The sequence below is a fragment of the Oenanthe melanoleuca genome, chromosome 26 (assembly GCF_029582105.1).
Source record: "Oenanthe melanoleuca isolate GR-GAL-2019-014 chromosome 26, OMel1.0, whole genome shotgun sequence".
Classification (NCBI taxonomy): Eukaryota; Metazoa; Chordata; class Aves; order Passeriformes; family Muscicapidae; genus Oenanthe; species Oenanthe melanoleuca.
In genome coordinates, this window is record NC_079359.1 from 256,598 (window position 1) to 274,107 (window position 17,510).

General features: G+C 49.3%; 2 protein-coding genes and 1 long non-coding RNA gene across 5 annotated transcripts in view; 1 reads left to right on the forward strand and 2 right to left on the reverse strand.

Annotated features, from left to right (window-relative positions):
- MOV10 (Mov10 RISC complex RNA helicase) lies at positions 1 to 6,759 on the reverse strand. Its single transcript, XM_056511633.1, has 22 exons — positions 6,626 to 6,759; positions 5,866 to 5,959; positions 5,650 to 5,771; positions 5,331 to 5,569; positions 4,910 to 5,150; positions 4,609 to 4,728; positions 4,367 to 4,520; positions 4,136 to 4,290; positions 3,853 to 4,029; positions 3,622 to 3,769; positions 3,367 to 3,528; positions 3,169 to 3,272; positions 2,844 to 2,941; positions 2,633 to 2,752; positions 2,442 to 2,544; positions 2,126 to 2,249; positions 1,855 to 2,046; positions 1,410 to 1,484; positions 1,175 to 1,300; positions 905 to 993; positions 680 to 801; positions 1 to 508 (listed from the first exon to the last, which is right to left on the reverse strand). The coding sequence occupies exons 1-21, from the start codon at positions 6,757 to 6,759 to the stop codon at positions 687 to 689; spliced, it is 2,892 nt and encodes a 963-aa protein (XP_056367608.1). The 3' UTR covers positions 1 to 508; positions 680 to 686.
- Positions 6,391 to 17,510, forward strand: part of LOC130263817 (uncharacterized) — a 12,510-nt gene continuing 1,390 nt past the window's right edge. The window contains exons 1-4 of one of the 3 annotated variants that reach the window (XR_008842394.1): positions 6,391 to 6,512; positions 6,650 to 6,831; positions 14,321 to 14,463; positions 15,919 to 16,227. This is a non-coding gene — a long non-coding RNA (uncharacterized LOC130263817). Of the gene's footprint in view, positions 6,832 to 14,320; positions 14,464 to 15,301; positions 15,870 to 15,918; positions 16,228 to 17,510 lie in introns of those variants that run through there. The other 2 variants (XR_008842392.1, XR_008842393.1) reach the window with 2 other exon arrangements.
- The window catches only part of CAPZA1 (capping actin protein of muscle Z-line subunit alpha 1), an 11,200-nt gene continuing 1,988 nt past the window's right edge, over positions 8,299 to 17,510 (reverse strand). The window contains exons 2-10 of the mRNA XM_056511636.1: positions 14,700 to 14,763; positions 14,392 to 14,443; positions 13,502 to 13,565; positions 11,984 to 12,190; positions 11,526 to 11,605; positions 11,028 to 11,106; positions 10,487 to 10,558; positions 9,844 to 9,906; positions 8,299 to 9,277 (exon numbers count right to left, since the gene is read on the reverse strand). Of these exons, the coding sequence (XP_056367611.1) occupies positions 9,137 to 9,277; positions 9,844 to 9,906; positions 10,487 to 10,558; positions 11,028 to 11,106; positions 11,526 to 11,605; positions 11,984 to 12,190; positions 13,502 to 13,565; positions 14,392 to 14,443; positions 14,700 to 14,763 (822 nt within the window). The 3' untranslated portion in view covers positions 8,299 to 9,136. The remainder of the gene's footprint in view (positions 9,278 to 9,843; positions 9,907 to 10,486; positions 10,559 to 11,027; positions 11,107 to 11,525; positions 11,606 to 11,983; positions 12,191 to 13,501; positions 13,566 to 14,391; positions 14,444 to 14,699; positions 14,764 to 17,510) is intronic.

The following is a 17,510-nucleotide window of genomic DNA, read 5'->3' on the forward strand; positions in this document are numbered from 1 at the left end:
CCTAGCACTCAACAGTACACTGCTTTTCTCTAAACATTTATTTCAGGGAAACAGAAATGGCCTGCACAGCCATGCCAGCTCTCAGGCCAGGCAGCTGCCCAGTGGGGAGTTGAGCCAGCCTGTCCCAGACCAGGTCTCTGCTGTCCCCAGTCACCCAGCACAGCAGCAGTAAGTTCCCCTGTGCACCCAGGGGAGCTCTTTACAGGCCAGAGCCTCCAGGCTTAAGCCTTTCACTGAATGGTCAGACCGGTCACAGAGAATTGTTTTGCCACAGTCATGTCAAAAAATGATTAAAAGGGAGAGTTGTCCCAGTCTGGAGCTGGTGTGGGCTTTGTGGCTGGCAGCAAAGGTTGGCAACAACTTCTGGTCTGGTGGGTCCAGCCCCATCTCCATAGGGATGCATGGAGCACCCCAGGACTGAGACAGAAGAGCAGGAGCTGCTGCAGACCAGGGACAGGCTGAAGGGTGCAGCTTCATGGGGCTTTTCCTCCCTTCCCAGGTGCATTTCCTGCAGAGAAACCTCATAGCAGCACTGGCCCCTGACTTTGAGATGGAGACATGCAAGCCCTAAGCAAAACCCTGTCGTGAGCCCTGTTTGTTTGCGGCAGGAGAAGCCTCCCAGTGGTCCAGCTGTAACCCTGGCCCTGCTGCTGTGAGGACAGCAGCCAGCTCTGCCCACCTGGGTGCTAAACACCGAGCTGCAGCGAGTGGAGCTCATCAGTGATCCTGTCCTCAGCTGTGCTCCCATCCTCAAAGGGGTATCCTGTGTAGCCCCCCTGCTGCTGGCAGTACCTGAGGAACCTGCAGGTGCAGAGGCAGGGGTGTGATGGGGCTCCAGGTGCTAGGAGCAGGAGGGGGCAGGGGCAGGTGAGCAGTGCCTGGGGCAGGGCCAGGAGCAGCTCACCTGTACCAATGCTGGTCCTTGCTGAGCACAGTTGGGTTGCCTACCACGATCAGCAGGGCCTTGGCCCTGGTGATGGCCACGTTAAACCTCTGAGGAGAACAAGCAGGAGGGCCTTAGCTGGTTGCAGCACCTCTCATTGCCCCGCAGCCCCTCCTGGGGCAGGCAGCTCTGCTGGGGCACCGAGCACCCAGAGCAGCTCCACAGACTGTGAGAAGCAGAGGGAAGAAGGGAATGCCAAGGAACAAGGGGCTGCTCGGGGCAAGGCAGTACCTTGGGGTTCTTGAGGAAGCCCAGCCTGAAGGTCTGGTCCAGCTGCAGGTAGGTGCTGCAGCTGCGCACGGTGGAGATGAGGATCACCAGCCGCTCCTGGCCCTGGAATTCCTCCACAGAGCCCACCTGCGGCAGGGACACAGCTGAGGGGCCAGCAGCACCCTGGGCTGGGCTGGCAGGGCTCCCTCCTCCCTGGCAGGATGTGTTCCTCCTCTCCCCTGTGCCCAGGACATACCTTCAGTTGGCTGATGTTCGGCAGCCGCTGCAGATCGGGCTCCAGGCAGGTGATGGCTTTGCGGATCTTCTCTACCTGGGTGGAGGCACGGGGCAGAATCAGCCAGCACAGCCATCCAGCCAGCACAGAGCCACCCAGCCAGCACAGAGCCATCTAGCCAGCACAGCCACCCAGCCACCACAGCCACTCAGCCACCACAGCCACCTAGCCACCACCCAGCCACCACAGCCACTCAGCCACCACAGCCACCCAGCCACCACAGCCATCCAGCCAGCACAGAGCCACCCAGCCAGCACAGCCACCCAGCCACCACAGAGCCACCCAGCCACCACAGAGCCACCCAGCCAGCACAAGGCCGTCCTTATGCCAGCCCTGGGGCTGCCCATCCTTCCCTGTCCCTCAGGGAGCTCTCTGCCCACGCCCTGAGCAGAGCTCAGTCCCTTACCTGTTTCCTGTAGGGAGAAATGATGCCGATCTCCTTGGGGGACACAGTGGGGCAGCTCCCCGAGCCCCGGCTCAGCAGCAGCTTCTTGAGGTAATGGACCAGGACGTCAATTTCGGCCGTGTTGAAGAACGAGGGGCTCCTGGCCTCTCTCTGATCTTCCCCACAAACCCCATGGAAGATGATGGGGAAACCCTGGGGATGGAGAACATTTGGCTCTGCTCTGCCTTTGCCTCGGGGATCCCCCTGGGTCGGTCCCTCCTGCGCCCCTCACTTTTTTGGGAAGCTCCTCCCAGGTACAATACACATTCCGGATGTCAGGCCCATTGCTCCTGCACACTTTCAGCTCATTGTCGTAGAAGAGCTCATTGGGAATCTTGAGAATGGCCTCGTGGGACCTGGCAGAGGCAGGACAGTGCCCAGAGTGGGTGCCAAGGGGGTCCAGAACCCTCTCAGGCACCCAGGACAGAGGTGCACTCCCTCCTCCCACACCAGCTGGGGCACTGTGAGGCTCTGGGGAATCCCAGATCCTGGAGAGCCAGGCTCAGCAATCCCTGCCTGGCTCAATCCCTGCACCATCTCTGCCCCACCTGTAGTTCCAGAGCAGCTTGGTGATGAACTGTGGGTTGTATCCTCCACCCGACTTCTTGTACAGGGGGTTGTGCAGCATCAGCCTCTCCAGCAGCGAGGTGCCTGTGCCCAGTGATATCCTGTGGCTCCCCACAAGGCCTCTCAGCCCCTGTGGGGTGCCTGCAGCACTCCCAGCCCTCTCCCTACTTACCCAAACCGTGCTGGAGGGCCAGTGGTGAGGTCAGGACAGGACCCAGCTGCTTGGGGTCTCCTGCCAGCACCAGCTGCCCCCCTTTGGGGTTGGTCTGCTGATCCATGGGAGACAGGAGCCCTGGAAACAGGGAGAGCTCAGTGGGGACTGGGAAGGAGCCCAGGCCATGCAGAGGTGCTGGTGCTTGGGCCAGGAGCTGAGCAGCACTCACCTGCAATGGCAACCACACTCTCCGTCTCCACCGCACGGCCACACTCGTCGATGAAGACATGGGAGAAAAACCCAGGGGGGAAATTGGCTGACACCAGCCTGGAGGAGAGATGGAATGAGGCTGTCTCAGCATCCTGCCCCACCAGGCCATCCTTCCTCTCCTACCCTCCATCCTCATCCTCCCACAGAGGAAGAATTTCCCCCACTGCTGCCTGCCCCCCTCCAACCCCTCCTTGCTCAATCCCAGAGGGATTTCACAGCCTGGCTGCAGGGCAGCCCTGGGTCCACCTGCCATGGATGCTGGGGACAATCCCTGCTCCTCTGACCTTCCTGCTGTCACCAGTGTGGTGATGATGATCCGGTACTGCTTCAGGCTCTCCTTGCTTGGGTACTCGTAGCTGCTCTGCTCCTCATCCCAGTTGCAGCAGGGCTGGAGCACAGGCACTGGGTGAGGTCCCACTGTCCTGGGGGACATCAGCCCAGGTGTGCTATCAGAATTTCAGGGTGGAGGGGCAGGGACCTACCACAATATCAGTGGGCACCTCCCTGAAGTTCCGGGAGCTGGCGATGAGCCTGTAGACATTCTCAGGGGCAATGTCCTTGATGAGGCACTGGCACAGCAGGTCTGTGGCACTGTTGGAGGGGGCACAGACCAAGATACGGGCATCCTTGAAGCGAGTCCACACCTGGGTGGGAGGAGGAGGAGGTGAGACCATTGAGCCCCATGGACAAGAGCAGGCAGCAGCACTCAGGGCTGGATTTGGGCACTGGCCACTCACCTGCTTGATGGCCTCCACCACAGTGACCGTCTTGCCAGTGCCAGGGGGGCCAAAGATGAGGTATGGGGCTGGCCGGGACATCCCTGTCACGATGTGGGCCACGGCCTTGCACTGCTCCTCGTTGGTCTCCAGCTCACGGTTAAACCACCTGTGGGAGCAGAGGCTGCGCTGCCAGAGCCGCAAAGCCTCCACCCCAGACCCCCATCTCCCACCGTGCAGAGCTGCACTCACCGGGGCTGGAAGGGGCCGGGGCAGAGGGACTGGTGGCAGGAGGCAGAGGGGAAGAGGAGGCTGGACAGCCTGTGGCGCAGGGCCAGGAACGCTGCCCGGTGCTGCACCTGCAGCGGCAGCCGGCTGAAGGTGAAGGTCACATCGAACTTCAGGTTTTTCACAAACTTCCTCTGCAGCCTAGGAAGGAACGGTGTGAGCAGCACAAGGAACACTCTGCCATCCTTCCTGGCCCTTTCCAACCCACTGCTGGTCTTTGGCATCTCTGGGAGCAGACAAAACTCACTTGGAGGAGAAGCCCAGCCTGACCCTGTCCAGCTCCACGCTGTGCACGTAGCCCTTGTAGCGCACGAGAGGGGAGCACTCCCGCTCGCTGCTCAGGTGGGCGAAGAGGTGATCCCCCCTCAGCACGGACGGGCGGTTCTCGGCCACGCCAGGCACCTGTGCCAAGGGGCCAGAGTGATGCCAGGCAGCTTGGGAGTGCCAGCAGCCCTCCCAGCCCTCAGCCCCTACGCACGTGGAGAACCAGCAGCGCCCTGTCCTGCACCATGGTCACGTCCTGCATGTCGTAGCGCCGGATGTCCACCTCCATCTGGATCTCCTCCAGGTGCAGCAGCAGCTGGAATTTCTGGTGGTAGTTCTCAGCCTGCAGAGGTGCTTCCAGCAGCGAGCTGAGGGCAGCAGCAATGTCAGCGTGTCCCAGGGACAGTCTGGCACTCAAGGAACATGTCAGCATTGCTCTCAGCCCTTGGCACTCACCGCATGGCAGCCCAGCTGGAGCTGGCACTCTTGGGTCCGAGCAGGATCGTGTCCTTGAGGCTCTTTGGGTAGTGGTAGGTGCCCAGAGGGATTTCCCTCTCCAGTTCATTTCTCAGGGAGCTGGGTGGAGGGGACAGCAGTGATGCAGTGAGTACACAGTGTCCCCAACCCCACTGTCACGGCCATCACACGGGCTGAAGCCCTGTCCTGTGATGCTCAGTCAAGGAGCTGAGCCTTTCCTGGCTGGAGAACAGGCTGGGCCCCTCTGCTCAGGATGGCAGCAGGTGACTTCACCACATACCTGTCAGGGGGGATGCCATCCTCGGTGATGACAGTGACAAGGCGTGGGAGGCTGGCCGTGTACGGCTGGAAAAGGGCCGAGGGCCCCAGGTCCTTGGCCAGCTGGCTCTCGGCAACAGCAGCCACAGAGCGCGAGATGCTGAAGGGCTTGTCCGGCTCCTTGGTGAACTCGAACAACAGCACAGCACTGAAGTGCCCATTGCAGGTGGTGAGGCAGCGCACCTGGATGGGGTACAGGCCACCTGTGTGGTGAAGTGTGAGATTGGGTCCTGCATCGTCTCTGCAGGGCAGAGCAGGGGTGGGATGGGATAATGGGATAATGGGATAATGGGATGGGATGGGATGGGATAATGGGATAATGGGATAATGGGATGGGATGGGATCCATGGGATGGGATAGGATGGGATGGGATGGGACCCTACCTGGGTGCAGCAGCAGGGACTGGCCCTGCACTACCCCCTGCTCATCGGTGAAGGAGAGCTCTGGTGACTGCTGGCGTGGCTGGAACCGCTGCAGCATCACCACCTCGGTGCCACGGTTCTGCACATGGACAGTGATGGTGCGGGGCTCCCCCGGCACCACTGGGAAGCGGATGCTGCCATTGCCCTGGTCATAGTCCGAGACGATCTCCACCCCGTGCTTCCCACGACTGAGCTCAGCCCTGTGGGGAGGGAGGGTCAGGTTTCCCAGCCAGGGTTGGGGCTCCAGGGGCCTTGTCAAGGCAGGTGCTGCCACTCATACCAGTGCTGGGGCGTCTGTGGAGCAGAGCTGAGCTGCTGTCCTGAGGCAGACATGGACACGGAATTCTGTGCATTCCTTCTGGGTCTCGGGTACTGGTCTGCCACCACCACTCGCCTCTCCACCTGTGAGGAGTAGCCAGAGTCAGCGTGGCCCTGGGATGCTGCAGGGGCTTCTGAGGAGCCAGCCCCAGTGGGCACTGCCCCAGCACAAACTCACCTTGAATTTCACCACCTCTCCGCGCACCTGAGCCTGGTGGTTTGTCCTCAGCGCATACAGGATGCTGGAAAAACTGGGTGTCCTTGCATCAGTCCTGCAGAGCCAGGGGAGAGGGTTTGTGTGGGGCAGTGTGGCTTGGCTGCCATGGGCAGAGGTGAGGCAAGCAGGAACATGAAGCAGGACACTGAGGCTGTGGTGAGGGGGGTCTCAGCAGGGCCCCTCTGCTTCAGGAGAGGAAGAAGGACTGGCCTGTGCGAATCTTACATCCCTGCTGGCTGCTCCAGCAATTCTGTGCTGTGCCATTGCTGTTCCAGCTATGGCACAGCCATTCCAGCCTTCAGTGCTGGCCTTGACAGCCATGCAGCCCCTGTCCATGCTTGTGCTCAGGAGCTGAGCTGGCACAGGTGCTGGCTCTGCTAAGGCACAGCCACTGTGCTCCCAGAGGAATAACTCCCCAGGTACCTCCTCCCAGTCCCACCAATGCACTGAGCCCGGCTTTGCCAATGATTAACAGTGGTCATATTGCACAAAGGTCGGTGAGATTGGTGTCAGCAGGGTGAGGTGGGGGAGTGTGGTGGGCAGTGGATGTCCGAGGGCATCCCCAGGAGCTTCTGGGTGCCCACGCAGCTGGGGATCGTCCCAGAAAGGTGAGACAGACAAGCCTGGGGACCAGTGATGCTGGCCAGGCACCGGGGATGCTGGCCCGGGACTGGGAGGTGCTGGCCCGGGTCTGTCCCAGGTGATGTTGCCCGGCTCTCACCTGCCCCGGAACTCCTGGTTGTAGATGGTCCGCAGCGTTTCCCGCAGGCTCTCCTGCTCCCGGTCCGTGTCCCGCAGGAACTGCAAGAATTGACACCCCCAAAAACTGGCCTCCGCCACGGTGAACTTCGGCATGGTTGAGCCGAGCCGAGCCGAGCCGAGCCGAGCCGAGCCGAGCCGAGATGGTGCCGAGTCGAGGAGTGCCAGGTTAAGCCGGGCTGGGCTGGGCTGGGCTGGGCTGGGCTGGGCTGAGCCGGGCTGGTCGCACACGGAGAAACGAAAGCGAAAGGGGAGCGGCCCGGGGCCAGCCCGGCTCGGGGGGAGATAACGGGGCTGCAAAGGATGGTGGGGGAGAAAGGCCAGGAGGCAGGGAGCGAGCCAATCTGAAGGATGATTAGCTAAAGATTTGGAGAAGGACAGAGATAGAAACGCTCTTAAGGCTGGAGCAGCGGTGAAGTGCTTGCAGTGTAACCCAGGAGCAGACTAGCCTTGAGGCAGATAAAAGCTGTGTTGTGTGTAGTCTTATCTTGGGCCCTGCTTCAGCTTCACATTCTTGGAATCGCTGCGGCGGTTTCCTGGATCCGCAGCCCACAGCACCTGAGGCTCTCAGCTCCTCTGGGTGCTGCCGCAGCGAGAGCCCTCTTATCAACCTGCCCGTGGGTAGCTCCGTGCACAGCACTCTGCAAACCTCCAAAACCCCTGCTTTGTCCCGGGTAGGAAATGAGCAGGAGTGTCTCAGGCAGGTGTCACAGTAAGACACCGAGGATGAGTGGAATTATCTCCTTGCTGCTTTTTTTCCAGGGTAAGGAGCTGCATTAAAGCTCTGTGGTTTTTTTTTTGTTTTTTTTTTTTAATTTTTTTTTTTTTTTATTTAATTTGGAGTTCCCATGACTGATGCTCCTGTACCAGGGTTGGGAGCATCACCCATGGGTTTGGAGTTATGCCACCCCTGCCTAAGCACGGAGCTGTTAAGGCTGGAAAAGACCTTTGAGATCATTAAAGTCCAACCATGAACCCAGCACCGTGTTCACCACTGAACCATGTTCTGAAGTGCCACATTCATGTTTCTGAACACTTTCAAAAATGGTGACTCAAACACTTCCTAGAGGAGTGAACAGGAGTGAGACCATGAAATAGCAGACACAAATGGCTTTAAACAAAGTCTGGTGTATTTGCACTAGACTAGTTGATACAGAGGATGCCTTATGGATGAATTGTCAGTCTCAGCAGCAAATACAAATATATTTTATTTAGATAAAACTCACAAAGTATAAACACTGATTTTGTGGTGTTACTGTGCAAAACCCAAAGTGTAATGTGCAGACAACCCCACTGCTCTCTTCCCAACCTTTATTTCCTTTGTGTATTTATAAACAAGAAGACATGAGTCAGTTTAAAAACCAGAACCTGCAAGGCGCCCAGTGATAACCAAGTGCAAACAAAGCAAAGGGAGTTCACCAAAGGAGGTTCACTGTGCAGTGAATCCATGTTCCAAGATCTGAGAAAGGAGTATGTGTATCTCTTCATCCTGCCCTTCAGAGAAACTGTTATGACTGCTAATTTTGATGTTAGAGGAGGAAAACAGTAATGCACAGCAAGCATGCAGAAGAGATTTATTCCAAAATCCCCTCTAAGCATGACAAGAAACCGTCCACAACTGAGACAAATGGAAAGGACTTTTTCTTCCACTTTGGTGCAAGTTTATTTATTTTGTACACTATCCATCCATACACCTGTGATACAAATCTATGAACCTGCCACAAAGCATTAAAGCACAACATACCTATTATTCTGTAGACATTTGCATTTTTAATCACCATCCAGCCCTTGTGGATCAGCAGTGACTCATCTTGTAGTTCTGTAAAAATGCAGATGTCTGGTAACCGTATATACACAAGGGAGGGGAGAACAAAGATGTTCACTTTTCGGGAACATGGCTCAAATCTTCAGATTAAAAAAAAGTTATGTCCCTGGAAGAGCTGGGTCAGTAGGGATTTCTGTAAAGGATCCTGTAAACTCTTTTTCTACAGTAAAATCTAAACCTGCAGGCATCTGCTTTGTGGAGGCTGGGAATAAGGAGACACAAGGACTCACTGTCTTGCACTTACTGAGTCTTGCAGCACTGTGAGCTCTTGGCAGGTTTGACAAACGTACTGGATACCTGGAGTGCTAGATACAGGTGAAGGGAACGCTCTGCACCCTCTCCTGGGGTAGTATTAGGGCTTTTCCAGCTAGGAAGTTTTCCAGCCAGAGACTGAAAACAGCTATACTTCTGAGCCATCAATGGCTGAATTTAAATGACCTATTAAATGCAGCTACAACAGGAAGTTTATGCGGCAGGAAACACAAAACACAAAGACAACTATTTGTTCCATGGTTCCCTCTCAGGCTAGAAAACCTGTTAACTTTGAAAGCCCTAAAAATCTGCTCTGGTTTAGAAACCATCTACTTGGCATAGGACCACATTTGTTTTTTTGCACACGAATGTTTCATACACCTCCTTGTTTCTGCATTAAGCATTCTGCATTTCTTTGCCAATCTTGTAGCTGAGGATTTTGTTCCAGTCAATCTTGGTGCGGGTGACGGGCAGCTGCCGGCGTAAGGCTTTGAAAGTGGTGTCTGACATGGTCTGGTAGTTTTCACTGATTGCTGTCTGCAGGGGCAAGCAGATTGGGTTAGGGCACTCATAAAACACTGTGAGAAAGCTCAATTTAGTGCTAAAGCCACGAACTCCGTTCTGTAAGGTGTAAGGCACACTTTTAACTAAATGAATAATGCCATCACCAGTGTGCGCAAGTCAAAGGCCCTTTATTCACCTCCCCTGTAATGCAGCAGCTTCTAATTAGGTCTTGCACTGATTTATCTCTTTTCAGTCTCCTTGCACGCAGGCTGGGACAATGTAAAAACTTTGCACAAATTTCCTCCTCAGTATTTTTAACTGTCAGAGGATAATACATTGACCTACCCACTCCCCTCCCACGCTTGTTCCAGGAATCATTTGTAATCCTTAAAAAAAACCATACAGCAAACCTGATAGTTAATTCCAACACAGCTTTGTAACTATATTATTTAAATACTACTGTCCTTTTCTAAGTAATTCTTACAGTAAATACCAGATTCAGCCAGGTACAGAACCAGAGGTCAGTTTTCCATGTTTCAACTAACTGCAAATGGAGACTGATATGATTCTATGGTTTATTTAACTATCACTGATCTTACCTGGTACTCATTTTCTGCATTTTCTATGATCTTAATAAACTCCTTAGCAGTCTGGACATCACTCTGCAAAGGAGAAAAAAAAAATGTTTGTATGTTTAAGAGTAACTTACATGAGCTACACAATAGATTTCTTCTTAAATGATAGGCTGAGTACAGATAAAATAGGCAACATCATCAGCTTGTGCCTCGTGGCTGTAGCTGGGCTTCCTCTTTTCACTTACTACATACTGGGTAGAGCTTGTGCTCCAAACTGGAACAGGGCTGCACCCTAGTGAGCAAAAAGGAACCTTCATGGTAAAATGAGTCACTCTGCAGCTGTTGCTCCCTCTACCATACTAGAGGGTTTCTTTATTTCCCTTGGTTATGTCTCTAACTGTTCTTTCCCTTGTACAGAAATAGAAAAGCATATTCTGTCCTCTTTAACCCAAACTTCCAAGAGAAGCTTTCCAATAGAGACTTTCTATAAGATTGAATTTTACGCAATTGGGAATCTGGGACTCCTACGTGACTCTAAACACCACACTGACTGTTCACCCTAAAATCACTTCAAAGTCAAGAGAATGCGGTCATAGCAGTGCATGCTTCATGAACTGCTTAAGGAACAAAACAGTTGCTTATCATAAAAATCTTTTAGCATACTTACTGACACCTGTACAGAATCCTGAATGTCTTTGTGACTAACCAGCTGGACGTTGCCATCTTCATAGTAATGGACCTGAACAAAAAGACAGAATGCAGGTTTTATCACAACCACTCACTCCAGAATTCCTGAGCCCCCAAATGGCTCAACAGAGCATCTTCTCTGCTTACATAGAGACTAAAAGCAGGATGGATTTTCTAAAAGGTTTCATTCTTTGTCAAGACTGTTGAAGATTATGTTAATCAGTAAACGCCTAGAGATAAGAGAAATTATAAAAGACTCAAAGTAGAGGTTTTAGCCTTACAAAGTGAAGCAAAGTGGAGACCTATAGGGTAATGCTACATAATAAACCAATGGCCAGACCTGAGACTATTCCTGAAATACTAGATTTAAGAATTGATTTCTTGAATTGTTTAGCTTAATAACATCCTGACTTGAGAAGGACATCTCTGCTGCATTTCAGTATCTCATTCTGAGCCAAGTGCATTTGTGTAAGAGAAGCACAATGCAGCTTCTCTGATTACTGCCAGGAAAAATAACTCACTTGGATTTTGAGCACTGCAGCCACTTGAGCTGTTGGTGGTGTGATTGTAAACTTCCATTCTGATCTCCAACGCCCGTTCCTAAAAGCAATCCAAGCATGAAAAACTATTTCCAAGAAGTTCTAACAGGAAAAAGAACCAAATTAACAAGAAAGTTGTTTCTGATTTTGTTTTATCACCAATAAATACCACATGGGATTTAGTGATTTAGATGGCATGGAGTTAAATTTCTGCAGCCCAGATGAACATAATGCAGCCTCAGTACAAAGAAGCCCCAGACATGTAAAGGAGTATCTACCCAGCTCTGCTAATGCCTCTTCCCCTGGAGAAGTCACAGGAAGAGCTTTGGTAAGTGCCAAGGGGACTGCAAGGAAAACAGACTACAGAAGGAAAAGAATGCCCAAAACTCCCTGTCCTTCAGACCATGTCAGAGCTAGAGGATGGGCTGGTTTGAGGAGTCAGGCAAAGGAAGAAAACACACTATGTTGAAATTGTCTTACCAGAAGTTTTTGGGCTGAAACTGGTGGCTCTCAATACAGGCAATAATTGTCTGCTGTCCATCTATAGATTTACCATAAACCTGTATTTAGAAAAAGAGTTAAAAAGGCCCAAGAGCTAAGGAAAGCCATTCTTAATGTCTGTTCTTGGCAGCAGGGTGCAGGCTGCTGTGGTGGCACCTCACTGGGAACATGCACCACAAGTTATATTGTCCAACACCTCCCCTGGCAGGTATTTCACTACTGGAAGGTGTGAAGGTGCTTGGCAGTCACACCATTGAACAAGGTCTAATCCACCTTTACCTCCAGTGCACACCAAGACAGCTGCACCCTCTCTGGAACTGTCATTCCAAAGTTAGCCAAATGCCAGTGAGCATGGAGAACTGCCCAGCTCTGCCAGCAGTCTGCTCTGGCTGGGAGTGACTCAGAGCAGCACTTGCAGGGAACAAGGGGATGCTCACAGTGCAGAAGCCATTGGGGTAGTGGTCCTTGACATAGGCTCTCAGGGCACTGTCACAGGCATCTCTCCAGGCCTTCAGAGCCCACTCTGCCTCCTCGGGCTGCGGGTCACTCGCCTCTTTCCTCAAGTGATCAAACCTAAAGGAAAGCTTGTTCCTTGGGTCTAAAAATCTGCCATTGCCCAGATCACCATGCTCTGTGATTAAGACCTGCAAAAGAAGTTGAAATGATGATACATTTAGACTGCTATAGATGTGTTATTTTGCATTTTTCCCTCCTTGCATATCAGTACTACAGTAGGTTCTTTCTTTGAGCTGTAAGATCACATAAAGAAAACCAAATATTTTCAGTAATAATTCAAATTAGTAGTTGTTGGGAAGCTGAAGGTAATTTTGCTTTCCAAAGTCACACTGCACTTAGACTTCTGTCCCAGAAAAGGCTGAACTCCAATAATGTATATATTTGGCTTAAAATTTGGTATCCTTACAATAGAAGCAGGCTGCTTTGCCCTTAAACTTATTTTAGCTGTTTTCCTTCTTTGTTTCTAAAGGAAACAGAGATTTTTACTCTGGAATTTACTATTTATTGCCATGTTCCATGAGCTCTACCTCTGGGCAAGAATGGTACATAGATGTGACTACTTCTAAAGTACACCAACTAAAGCAGACAGCAAAGCAGCATTACACATTCCAATCTTTTTTCTTTTTCACCTTAATTCTTTGGCTTCTCAATATTGACTTTATTGGGGTAGGTTTTGTTCTTTTGCAGACTGTACTGTAACTTTCTCATCAAAGCTATTTCTATGAACACCTCTCCTAATACATGCCTCCCACAAACATATCTGGGACACCAGAAAAGCTGGGTCAGAGCTTGGATCAGAGAACAGAGCAGATGGCCAGGCAGCTTTCTGGCTTCTCTACAACTTGCTGTTTGATCTAAAAAAAAAGTAAAAAAAAAAAAAAAAATCCTGAAAAGACTTGTTTTGCTGGCATAGACTGGATAGTATTAGGTATAATCACTACATCAAACCAATGATTCTGTATCAACAAAGATAAGTTTGTTGTTTAGGGTAGCTGGGAATGGATTAAAATTGCAGAAAAATAAACCAAACAAATAATTAAGAATCTACTAACAACTGTCAGTAGGAATTGTAAGCGAGTAGCAACACAGGGATTTATAAGTGAGCTTTAAATAGACAGTAATCTTTAATCATTCACACTCTTAAGTAAAATTCCAGTAACTTCAGCATGGAGCTTTAAGGAGCAATGAACTGGATTTATTAAGAAGTACGACACAGAACTTGAAGAGAATATCTTGCTTATGCTTTGTTCTTATAGAAGAACATTTGTCATGATAATGATGTGTGGGGGAAGGAGCAGGGGTGGCACCTTGTGAGCAGAATGAGTGAGTCAGCTGATGGTGATGTTGACCTGTGAGCCAACATCCTGACAAAACCACATTTTTATTGCTATTTCACAGTGCAGTGATAAAAACCTCAGGTGTACAAAGTTTCCTCTCACCTGGTCATCGTACCCTTCTATCTTCACCGGAGTGAACTGATCCATGTTGTACTGTGCAAATGCACTGTGAGGATCAGAAGAACACCAACTTTAGCTGTACATGCACATTTATTTTGACTCAACTCTGCTGTGTGATTAAATTACAGCAAATATCAGCTTAATCAGGCAAATAATGCACACAAGCACCGTTAAAGGCTTTCCAACACCTTCTACTGTAGATAGTTATAAACCCCAGGTCTAAAAGCAGGTTTGTTTAGTGATGATCAGAAAAATACAGAGTTCAAAAGTAGAACAGCAGGTAGCCTGGGGATATGTGAGCAAGCCAAGGCAAAACAGGAACACCCCAGCTACTATTTAGATAGCAGCAAGACAAACAAGTGAATAGACAAGTATTTACAACAATTTTCTTATGTGAAGACTTGCTGACTAACACATCACCTAGCTTGAAATAGATCTTAGCATCAAAAAGCTTGTATGTGTAATATTTAAGCACCTTCTGATCAAGCTCTGAAAGCAAACAACAAATTTTGAAAACTTTTTATTGAGGGCAGTTCTTTTTGTAGACTTAGGCTATGGATTAATCAATATTTCAGGCTTCACTTACTTTATAAATCAGATGATTCAACACCATCAGACATCCTGCTGCTGTAGAGTTAAACTGTTTGGCAGAGTGCCTTCCTGTCAGTGTTATAGAGTACAAACTCCAATTTAGAGCTTTTAATAAGAATCATCCACACCTTTTATTAAATATTTTGTTAGGTGGGGTAAGAAATTACAGAAGATTGCTCTGAATACAGCAAATGGTTTTCTCTCTTGCAGAACGATGGCTATAAGAAAATAGAAGTATCTCTAACGGTAATTTGACTTGTGTTTGAAATCTGAGTACTTACTGTGCTGCTCCTTCCCTGAGAAGATTGTCATTGTTAAGCAATAACCGGACATCTGGAAAAGAAAGGGTTCAGGTGTGTTACTGCATTTTTTGATCAAATGTTTCTCTTTATGCACTTTATTTTCAACTGTACAAACACAAACATTAAAATGTTTAAATAGTTTCATTAAGCAGAAGTAGTCCAGGAGGACTGCATGCTTTCCCTAGCCAATTAACCTTAAAAGCAGTATGGTGTGACACAGCCTTAGATTTTTGTAACTGATAAAATTAGAAGAAACACCACAGATCATTTTTTCCTCAACTTCTTACCATTGAACACTTCATTGAACTCTCCAGGGGGTGCGTGAGTGATGAATTTTGCAGCTATACGCACCTACAACAAAGTAGAAAAGTAATTAAAGACAAAGGATAATTTACTGAGTTCATACATATTGAAGCAATTCATCAACAAAACCAACTCTGAAGTGACAGAAAGTGGCAGGTTTAGGGAGAAATCCAGGCATGCATTGTCAAGACAGAAAGAGCCTCATAAGACTGCTCAAAGCAGGGCTGGACAGGGCTTGCAGGAGCAGCCTGCTCCACTGCAAGTGTCTTTGCCCATGGCAAGGGGTGCAACTGGATGATCCTCAAAGTCCCTTTCAACCCAAACCATTCTGAGATTCTCTGAAGACTCGTGGGACTGTGGAGATGAAGGCATCAATAACTGAAAAGGCCAATTCTCAATGTGCAGAAACTCTGAATTGGAAAAGAAAAACCCTGACCCTTCTAAAAGTGTAATAAAACTGACACATGCTCTGAAATCCAATATACATGCCTTGCACTGTTAGAATTTAGGTGGTCCAGGTATTGATTCTGTTGGAGTTAGTAGGAGTTTATGGTTTTCATTATCAAATCTTTTATGGCTTTTACAGGACCAAAGGGAATAGAAAGATCTTGGAAGAAATGCAAGAGGAAATGTTACAAAATTAAACCTCTTCCTTAGAATAATAAAAAAAATCCCACTTCCTCTGATAAGCCCAGTTAACAAAGCTGACCAATGAGCCTCTCTGGTCTGACAAGACATTTACTGAAAGTGACTGCAGAATTGCTCATTACAACTCTGATTGCTTTCTACTTCTCATTTTGGGCAGCAAAACAAAGAAATGTGTATATATATCCAACTGCTTCACCTGAGTTATCACCAGAGCTGGAAATAACTTGCTCCTCTCATCAGTCTTCCCTGTTTTAATTAGAAATTTTTTGTCATGCTATTATTTAAAGCAAGCCATGAAAAGAAATAAGTGCTTTTCCAAACAAAAGGTAATTGCCTTATTCCAGCAGGATCAAGTAACAATTCTGCCTTAACTGGATTGAGCTTCAGATAAAAATAGATTGTCTTCCAAATGAGCAATGATTTAAAAAAATAGATATACATTCTGTATGCCTGAAGTAATTAAGCAATATGAAGAAAACATTAAAAAGACAGTATCTTGTGTAATTGATATGATGCAGGACATAAAACCATTTTCTCTTTATCTTCTGGTTTTAGGTTGGTACACAGCAATTCTAAAAATTGAGCTCTTAAACTGTTTGAAAACTTTCACTATTTAAAGAGCTGTAATTAGGACGGATTGGTGCCACAATATTGTCAAATTTCACTGTCAGAAATTTGGGTGGTGATGAAGAGAGCCTCGCAGTTTGGAGAGACCCTGCAGCTCAATATCCTCAGTGGACTTTGCTCAGAGTCTGCCCCAAAAGACTGAAAGATTTCTGACAGGACACTGTGTGCTTTCCTAAGCAAGAAAGGATTAACAACTGTTAGCACAGCACGGAGCAGCCCCTGCTGAACCTCTCTCAGGTACCTGCCACTAATGCTGGGATCCCTCTCAGTGGGAGGACAGCACTGGAACACACCCTGCAAATTAACTCTCCACATCAACACATTCCCTTTTATAAGGTGCTTAACATATGGCAAAACAAAGGCCTCTAAAAAGCTATAAAACTGAATATCTTATAAATTTATGCAATGATGTTGAGGCTGCAGAACATGAAACCCTTGTTTAAGGGGTCACTCTTTTAGTAGGCTGAACTTTGGATCAGTGGATTCCCATAAGGAAATCCTTATGGAAAAAACAAACAACAAACAGAAAAACACCCCAAGTGTTACATGAGAGATTTTTACAGTCTTCCACAAATTCTCTCACTGGGAAGGATGAACAAAATTAAATCAACACAGAAAGGCCTCTGTACTTCAATCAAATGTAATTACAAACCCAGCTCTGAACAAAGCAAAAGCTGCAAGTGGAAAGTGTTCATCTGACTAATCGTCCCTTGCCCTGCCTCTCACTGAACAATAAAATACAAAACATTTCAGTCAAGTATTGAAATCAGGAGTGCAAGAAATAGGCTGGGGAGTGATGAATTTCAAATATCAAGCACTTGAGCGGTTGTTGGTTTTCAGAGCTGGTTTCTTGGAGGGCAGTGTCAGGATGCTTCTCTGCAGAAACACCAAAATAGGACTTTCTACAGCTTGCCCCATTTCCTGGCCCACAGGGCCATTTCAGGTGTCATTTCTGCTCTGCAGCATTAACTTCCTGCTTCTAAAATGGGGAAAGTGTCTGAGGGGAAGAGAAGCTGCTCAGCCGTTAGTTTAAACTGGTAAAAGAGCAGCAGAATGAACTTGAGCAAAACAGGGAAGATTTCAAAGGACTTAAAAGAAAATCACAGAATGATGGGTTGGAAGGGACCTTAAAGCCCATCCAGTGTCACACCTGCCATGGCAGGGACACCTCCCACTGTCCCAGGCTGCTCCAGCCCCAGTGTGCAACCTGGCCTTGGGTACTGCCAAGGATCCAGGGGCAGCCAGAGCTGCTCTGGGCACCCTGTGCCAGAGCCTCAGCACCCTCACAGCCAAGAATCCCTTCCCAAAATCCCATCCAACCCTGCCCTCTGGCAGTGGGAAGCCATTCCCCCTTGTCCTGTCACTCCAGGCCATTGTCTCCAGTCCCTCTCCAGCTCTCTTGGAGCCCCTTTAGGTCCTGGAAGGGGATCTAAGGTCTCCCTGGAGCCTTCTCTTCTCTGGACTGGACACCCCCAGCTCTCCCAGCCTGTCTGAGAAATTAATCTCCTACCTATAATACA